At 39.5% G+C, this 9032-nt stretch overlaps 1 protein-coding gene across 2 annotated transcripts; it reads left to right on the forward strand.

Moving 5' to 3' along the window:
* On the forward strand, window positions 1–8110 carry LOC128508776 (E3 ubiquitin/ISG15 ligase TRIM25-like). Of its 2 annotated transcripts, none has more exons than XM_053480254.1 (7): window positions 1–493; window positions 3752–3862; window positions 4831–5323; window positions 5718–5810; window positions 5896–5962; window positions 6068–6136; window positions 6322–8110. In XM_053480254.1, exons 2-7 carry the CDS (start codon window positions 3801–3803, stop codon window positions 6327–6329), a joined length of 792 nt encoding a protein of 263 aa, XP_053336229.1. In that variant the 5' UTR covers window positions 1–493; window positions 3752–3800; the 3' UTR covers window positions 6330–8110. The 2 variants fall into 2 exon arrangements, with proteins under 2 accessions (XP_053336229.1, XP_053336231.1); XM_053480256.1 differs by having other exon boundaries at window positions 10–493; window positions 5721–5810; window positions 6322–8109.
* The last annotated feature ends 922 nt before the right edge of the window (window positions 8111–9032 follow it).

Consider the following 9032-nt stretch of genomic DNA (forward strand, 5'->3'; position numbering starts at 1 on the left):
AGCAATCTCGGTTCAGGTGTGAGGTGCCCGAGGTGCATTCTGGGAAACAGAAGTCCAAAAATTAAAAAGTCTTTGGGTGCAACGCACCCTCTAGGGGTTAACCCTGACATCTGTTAACAGTAACTCTGGTACATTCTTCATTCCACTTTTAGCTAATTATTTTTCTATTACAGCACACCACATACTTCAGTTTGACCCTTAACACATGCATTTTCTGCCAAATTTAATCGAAGCATGTATTTAAATTTAATGGTGAAATCTAATTCCTGATGATAATTAATGAACAGAATAGCTGGGGGGATTGATTATTATAACAAAATAAAGCTTGTATTTTTTGCCACAATCAAAAGAAAAGCCATTCAGTAAGAATTTTATTTTTATTTTCTAGAAGCAGCCTGAAGTCGGACCGGGGCTCATCAGCTACTACTTTAAAGGATGAAGGAACAGATAAGTTACATCCAGTTACATGCAGGACAGGCAAAGAGATCGAAGTGTAAGTCCAGATACTCTGCTACTAAAGACAATAAATCAGAATTTTAAAAATAGTTCAGCTACAGTATTAAAGAAACTTATTTTTAGGTTGTGTTTATGTTTTTACTTGTACAGCGCTCTTAACAGTTGTCTATGTCACAAAGCAGCATTACACAATCTATAGACAGTTATGGAAATGTGTATGAAATGTGAATGTGTTTGAATCAAAATGATTAGATTGTCCCTAATGTACAAGCCGAGGGCGACGGTGCTAAGGGAAAACTCCCTGAGATGACAATAGGAAAAAAACCTTAAGAGGATCCAGACTTAGCAGGGAACCCATCCTCAATTGGATGATACTGGATAACAGGGATTGATCTGCAGTCATACTGTGTGTTAGGAGGCTGGAAGTTCAGTATAACTAAACCGTATATACTGTATGTTTATAAGTTAATATGGAGTCCAGTTAATTATTGGAGGATCAGGTAGACTGTAGGAAACTCCAGTCCTGAACTATCAAGCACCTGCAGTCACAAGTCCTCAGAGAACAGCTGACAGAGATCTCCAGCCAAAAGCGGGCGATAGAAATGGTCAGACAGGTCCAGAGGGTAGAGGGGGTCGGGATCCCTGGCAGCTCAGTGCGTGATATGTGTACCTCAATAGAGAGACATGGGGAGTTAAAGAGCGAGGGTGGGAAAGAGAGAGAAAATAAGGGAGCAGAAGAGTAGGAGAGGTAACAGTTAGGTATGGTCACAGTCACACAATGTATAAGGTAAATGTACAGGGCCTCCTTTTGTGGCCAAATGCAGCATCAATTCATCTTGGGAATGACAGATACAAGTCCTGCACAGTGGCCAGAGGGATTTTGAGCCATTCTTCTTGCAGAATACTGGCCAGGTCACTACATGATGCTGGTGGAGGAAAACGGTTCCTGACTCGCTCCTCCAAAACATACCAAAGTAGCTCAATAATATTTAGATCTGGTGACTGTGCAGGCCATGGGAGATGTTTACTGTAACTTCACTTTTGTTTTTTCAAACCACTCTGTCACCAGTCTTGCTGTGTGTATTGGTACGATATCATCCTGATATACGTCACCGCCTTCAGGATACAATTTTTGAACCATTGGGTGCACATGGTCCTCCAGAATGGTTCGGTAGTCCTTGGCAGTGATGCACACATCTAGCACAAATATTGGGCCTAGGAAATGCCATGATATTGCAGCCCAAACCATTACTCATCCACCCCCATGCTTCACTCTGGGCATGCAACAGTCTGGGTGGTACACTTCTTTGGTGCTTCTTCACACCGTAACTTTCCTGGATGTGGGAAAGACAGTAAAGGTGGACACATCAGAGAACAATACATGTTTCCACAGCCCAAGATTTTTGCTGCTGGCACCATTGAAACCGAAGAGTGACCCAAGGTTTGGCTATAGTAGCCTGGCCATGTACATTGACCATGCAGAGCTCCTGACGAACAGTTTTGGTGGTAACCGGAGAGTTTAGGTGCACATTTAATTCTGCAGTGAGTTGGGCAACTGTGGTTTTAGGTTTCTTGGATGCATCACGGATTAGCACCCAGACATCCTTTCAGAAAGCTTCCTCTTTCGTCCACAGTTACTCCTGTTGGATGAGGTTCGTTCTTCTCTGTGGTATGATGACATTACCCTGTATACCTTCACACTCTGCACATTCCACCATTAAGAGCAATCAATGAAGATTGGCCACCAGACTGGTCAAATTTAGCCATGTAACCTTCAACACTAAATTGGCCAGTGTATTAGTTTCATTGTCCAACCCCTGTATAATTAGTGCAGCGTGCAAGCAGGGACTCATAATATCATAACTAAGAGCCAGAGGAACAATCTCCTCCTGAACGTCAGCAAGACAAAGAAGCTGATTGTGGACTTTTGTACAAAGCAGGAGAGGAACTACCAGACCCCAGTCATCAACAGCAGCCCAGTGGAGAGAGTGGACAGCTTTCGATACCTCTGTGTTCACATCACGCAGGACCTGTCATGGTCCTGTCACATCAACACCGTGGTGAAAAAGGCCCGGCAGCCTTTGGTCTCTACCACCTCAGACGCTTGAGAGACTTTAGACTGCCCTCCAAGGTGCTCAGGAATTTCTACTCCTGCACCATAGAGAGCACCCTGACGGGAAACATCACAACCTGGTTCGGGAACAGCACCATGCAGGACAGATGAGCTCTACAGAGGGTGGTGCGTTCAGCTGAACGAATCATCCGACCGAGCTCCCTGACCTGCACTCGATCTACAGCAAACGGTGCTGGACTAAGACCAGGAAGATGGTGAAGGACCTCAGCCATCCCAACAATGGACTGTTCTCTCCGTTGCGGTCTGGGAAGCGATTCCGCTCCCTGAAGACCAATACAGGGAGATTGAGGAGGAGCTTTTTCCCGCAGGCCATAAGGTCTCTCAACCACAACACAATACAGGACTAATATCATCTCTTTTACAACCAACACTGACTGGGCATTTATGGCCACTATGGACACATTCATGCACACTTTTTGCACTATATATTTATATTTTCATTTATGGACCACTGCACAAATCACTTTAATAATAAGACACTTTAAGAAGTCACTTTATGCATATTCGCACACCTCAGCCATTTTTACATTTCTTATTTGGACAAATTTCTATTTTCTTTTATATTTCTATATCATATCTATTTTGTTCTTTTTTGTACAGTATATTTTTATTTTATTTTACTTAGCACAGTATATTTTACTAGTTAATTTCATTTTTCTACAATATTTCTTTGTACTGCAATATATCTTTATTTACTGCAATATATCTTTATTTTTACTTGTACAGTATATTTTACCAGTTAACTTTATTTTCTATCGTATTTCCTTTATTCATATTTATTTCTTATGTTTAAGCATTTATTTTAGGGTCACTGGTAGTCAAAAAAGCATTTCACTGCATATCGTACTGTGTATGACTGTGTACGTGACAAATAAAATTTGAATTTGACATGAGAGCTCCCTGAGATGTAAAGCGACTAAACACTTTACCGTCAACAAACCTGAGTGATCAATGAGCGTGGGGAAGACAGCATCTAAACATACTGTACCAATTCACCGTAATACTCTACGTCCATGAGTCCCTCAGAGCTGCTCCTTTACCCAAGAGTCCTGAATACATAATGATTACAATATTCTACAACAGCAATGATTACCCCTTCTGAATATTAATAGTAAAGTTGATGATGATGATGATAATCTTGTGGTTGTATCTGAACACTAGGGAATGCCAGGACAAGAGCAACGGTTCCCCAGCTGCATCATACTGCTCGATGAAAAGTGACCAGTCGATGAATTTTCCACCTAACTTCAGTCAAGAGAAAGATGTCGCAAGGTAAGTGCTTTTGTTTTAAGCCTCACAAACCTTATGGATATTAAAAAGTTATTTGTGAAGTGAATCCTGGAGATGTCCAGTTGTAGAGTTTTTATTTTGTATTTCAATGTGCTAAATGAATACCTTTATTTACTAATGTATTATTGCATTATTACTTTATAATTAAGTGAATATATATTTTTTATACACACACACACACACCTTGTCAAAAGTCTTATCGCCCATCCAAGTTGTAAAAACAACAAATAATAACTTCTAGTCGATCATTTGGAATCAGAAGTGGCTTATATGAAAGGCCTTTAGATTACACTTATTTTACCAAACTAAATATTTATCAACTCTAACAATTACATCTTTTCAGTCCATGGATCCACCTGATAAATTTAGTTACATGTGTCTATAATTTAATATTACCAGTGATTATAATTTTAAAAATGTGCAAGTTAATAAACACACACGTTATCTTGCTTAAAGCATCAGGGAACACTGTTTCCATGAACGGCTGTACACAGTCTAAACAACGATGATTAGGTAGGTGGTGCGTGTCAAAGAAACATTTATTGTAAGGAGAAAGTCAGCATTAGTTACATCACCTGTTTGTGGTCATAAGGTCCTGTGTTCAGAGCAGGTGCCCAAGTCTTTAATGATAATTTTAAAATTATGCTCACATCCTATGTGTCACAACAGACACCCCACTCCCTTTTAAAAACATTTTTCTGCTCCAAATCTTTATGCTTTTTGGGAAGTTGCTCTACATGCTAACCGCATTTGTGTGATTTGATTAAAAAATATAGCAGATATCTCATCATCTCATGAATATGGAATGTTCATGTTTTTATAAATGACATTGATATCAGCTGTTACATCACCTTTTAACTGCTAAACACAATGGAAATGCTTAGCAGGTGTTCCTAAACAAGAAGAAACTATGTTTAATATATTTTTTGTCTGTTTTGTACTGAACATAGAGATCCCTACACCCGTCAAATGATGAAGGAACACTTGAGGTGTACAGAGTGTAAAGATCTCCTCAAGAAGCCCGTGTCCATCCCATGTGGACACAGTTTCTGCAAAAGCTGCATCCAATATTATTGGACCAGACCAGCCCAGATAGGAAATTTCTCCTGTCCTCAGTGTAGGAAGAGGTTTACAACTCGCCCTGCACTCAGCCTGAACGTGACTCTGGCTAACGTGGTGCAGACGCATCAGTCGACCAGGTTCAGCCCTGCTCTTTCTGCAAAATGCTATGCTGGACCTGGAGACGTGGCCTGTGATTTCTGCTCTAAGAGTAAGATCAGAGCAGTGAAAACATGTCTGACCTGCAGTATGTCTTACTGTGAAGCTCATGTGAGGACGCACTACACTGTAAAAGTGCTGCGGAATCATGTCCTGATGGAGCCAGCAAAAGATCTGAAGCATGGAGGGGTCAACACACTGGGCAAAGCTAAAACTTCAGCTGAGGTGGGTTTTTACAAAGGACAAGAGAAAAGTTGCTTCAGTTGCCCAGGTCTAGGCTTAGCAACATTATGTGGCAATAAAAAAAAAGTCAGCTGACGACCTGAATGGACTGAATGATTATCACATCTGTGGAGTTTTTTTTTTAATCCCTAATGGCACAGAAACTAAAACTAACACTTAAAACTACAGCCCTACGTGCTTGCAGCTAAACTGGCCTTAAATGTGCCCATATATCACATGAATAATATTATATTGTCTCTTTGTTGTTTCTTTGGGTTTATTAAACAGAAATCTAAATCTGTTGAAGGAAATTAATGGATTTTCATGGAAAATTTATGGAATTTTTATCTATAGTCCACTAGGCTTTATGGAAATTAAACACTTTGTTTTTATCAAGCAGGTAACCATCCCTAATGTTCTTATAAACAACTTGATGAATCTGGTGAATCAGCTCCAAAATCGCGTGACTAACCTGGAAGTGAAACAGGAGGTGAGCTCACCTGACCTAAACCTCAAAGCTAAAAGAACACTTCAGTTGTTCAGAAGTGTTCCTAAACTGTTGTTTTCTTTTTAAGGACATGCAGAGAAGTAAAACTGAGAACGAGCCCCAGAGAAAATGCCTACGCAGGCAACTCGACGAGAGTGAGTTATAAAAGTTGCTTTTAAATACGGTTCTACAAGCATGTCCTTATTATCATTAATTAATCAGATTTTAAATTTTATTTATTTATTTTTTTTTTTAATCAGCACCAGGGTTTATGTCAGAAGTGCATGATTGTGCTGTGCCTAATTACCAGGTTCCAAAGGAAAGTTTTGGTAAGAGCACATTTCTACTTAATTGACATTTATCCATTGTTCATATGAAAAAAAGTAAAAAGTATTTAAAAAGAAGTAGCGAATGTATTTTAATCATGTAGGTTATAATTGTATGTGTTTTGTTGTTTCTTAATCTTCTTTCTTTAAACTCAGAGATTAATTTTCATGTCTATATTTGTCAACAGATCTCTGATTAAGGTGGAGTTAACATGAAGTCACTCTCTGCATTCACAGCTTTGGGGTCCTTAAAGCAAGTCACCCTGAACTCCTGTGTAGAGGGTCCTTTTCAAACAGTTTCATGTTCTTTATGCCCCAGCTGCACCTGCTTTAGCTCATGGACATTATTCTTCTTTTGGAATTATAGATAACTGTAACTGTAATTGTTATTTTTATTCATTGTTATTCCATTTACAAAGCAGCAAAAGAGTTGAGAGCAAGAAGTTTAGAATGTAACCCTGACATTACTCTCTCTCACTCTTTAGTGCTTATTCCGTATAGGGTCGCTGGAGACCTGGAGCCTATCACAGGGCACTCGGGCATGAGGCACACCCTCAACACAATCACTCACACACACACAATTTGGAAACGCCAATTTACCTACCCTGCATATGTACTGTGGGAGGAAACCGGAGTACCCAGGGGAAACCCTCCAAGCACAGAGAGAACATGCAAATTACACACACAGGAGGATTAATTGCCCCAAAATATAAATAAGTATGTGTGAGAGTGTGTTTGTGTGTGTGTGCATGGTTGCTAGAGGTGGACTGGTGGTGTATTATTGGACTGTTCTAGCATTAGCCCTCACGATAGCCCTGTAAAATGTAAGGGCTCTTCCTGAAGTAAGGATGAATGTTAAGCATTGTACAGCACTTTTTATCTCAAGGAAAGTAAACTGGTTACGTTAACATCACACATGAACAGATACAATTATACATGGATATATTGAGGAGCCAACAGATGATAGTTGATAAATCAAGTGATATTTTTGTCAAACAAGGAGTTTTATCGAGAAAAGGTGTAGATCAGTGTAGATAATTCCTTGATCCTGATTGGTCCGAACTGTTAATTATTTTCTTTCAACAACATTAGGCATCAAGGCTTCAATTCCTGTTTATTGAACTCGTTCTGTCATTTGGTTTACATGTTCGTGTGCACATGCACGACAATTTGCATTATTTCTGGAAATAAAGGAACTTTTTGATCAGAAACAAACTCCAGGCATTACCTATGTGCTATTTAGAGGTGCAACGATTAATTGACGTTGTTGAACAGTTGGCAAAAAAATTTATTGTTAAGTAGCTGCTGACATCATCATACGATTGGTTGATTGAATCTCGGGTAAACTGTGAACACTCTGACGCGTAGGTTGAAAAATGGAAGGGAAAGACTATGTACTGACGGGCATTGCCAAGTGACGTGATGTGGAGAGAACTGTGCTCTTTAGTAAATTCTCTCTCTTACACACACACACACACACACACACACACTACGCTCCTTAACCAAAGACTTAATCATAGTTTTCTTAACATTTCAGATTAACTTTTATAATTGCCACCTGCCATCTTAACGCTTTAAATAATAGTTATATTTTATTGCTGCTACTTTCTTTATTATTTTGTTTATTGGTTAATACATGCACAACGCGACCTCAAGCTTAGTTTAAAAGCTGATAGCTAAATAAGAGCTACTAAATAATTCTGCCATTTTCAGTATAGTGTACTGTGTCATTTATTTCACTGGACAACACTCTGACCCATGACATATTGATAAACAAAAGACTGGTGAAGTTGCAAATGTTTAGGTAACGCACACAACAAACGTAAGTTTCATGTTTATCCTATTATTTTTACTATAGTTTTTTTTTTATTAAATAAGTAGTTTATAAAATATCAGCTATGTATGTATGCATTATAAGTTTGTACACCTATTTTCTGTTTAAATAAAAAAAAAACGATCCTTGATGCAGACCCACCTCCACCTTTTTTCACATCTACAGCACATCTTACCACTGTCTTACAGCTCTCATACATGTCCTGCACCACTCTAACATACTTCTCCAGACTTCCTCATACAACACCACAGCTCTTTCTGATACTCTTTTCACCTCCTGAACATTCCTTACAAACTCCTTTTTTAGGAAAACTCCAACTCCATTTCTTTTCCTCTCCACGCCATGGTAAAACAACTTGAACCCTGATCCTAAGCTTCTGGCCTTGCTACCTTTCCACCTGATTTCCTGGACACACAGTATATCTACCTTCCTTCTCTGCATCATGTCAACCAACTCTCTTGCCTTCTCTGTCCATAGTCCCAACATTCAAAGTCCTTACTGTCACTCCTAAACTCTTGCCTTTTCACTTCTTTCTCTGCCTATGAACGTCTCCTCCTCTCCTTCTTCGACCAACAGTAGCCCAATTTCCAGCAGCACCCTGTTGACCAACAGCATGGCCACAACTGATCCGGTATGGAAGTCCTGTTAATGATTCGCATCATTTGATTTGGCAAATGTTTTACATCAGATGCCCTTTCTGCCACAACCCTCTGCATTTATCCAGACTTGGGACTGGCACAAGAAGACACTGGATTGTGCCCCCCTGTGGTTACATTATGTATCCTGTCAGATGAATCCTGTTTTTAAACTCTGTCCCTCCCTCTCCTTTCCCCTGACTTCATTGCAATAGTTTAACACAATATAAGTGTTCATGACATTCAGTGAAGTGCTACACAATATGTCCCAGTTCTGTGAGAAAAATCACCACGTCTATGATTCTGATGGTGAAAAAAACTGTTGGAAATAAACACACACAATTAGTCTTACACTTAAACGTTAGCATGTATTTACAGTAGACACACGTTAGACACACAGTCTGAATATGGCTGTTTATTAGGACGATGT

Source organism: Clarias gariepinus, chromosome 20 (genome assembly GCF_024256425.1).
Source record: "Clarias gariepinus isolate MV-2021 ecotype Netherlands chromosome 20, CGAR_prim_01v2, whole genome shotgun sequence".
Lineage (NCBI taxonomy): Eukaryota > Metazoa > Chordata > Actinopteri > Siluriformes > Clariidae > Clarias > Clarias gariepinus.

Coding starts and splice junctions, on each gene's coding strand:
- LOC128508776 (XM_053480254.1), top strand. CDS start 3,801: ATGAAAAGTGACCAGTCGATGAATTTTCCACCTAACTTCAGTCAAGAG. Junction 3,863..4,830: donor CAAGAGAAAGATGTCGCAAG/GTAAGTGCTTTT, acceptor TACTGAACATAG/AGATCCCTACACCCGTCAAA. Junction 5,324..5,717: donor AAGCTAAAACTTCAGCTGAG/GTGGGTTTTTAC, acceptor GTTTTTATCAAG/CAGGTAACCATCCCTAATGT.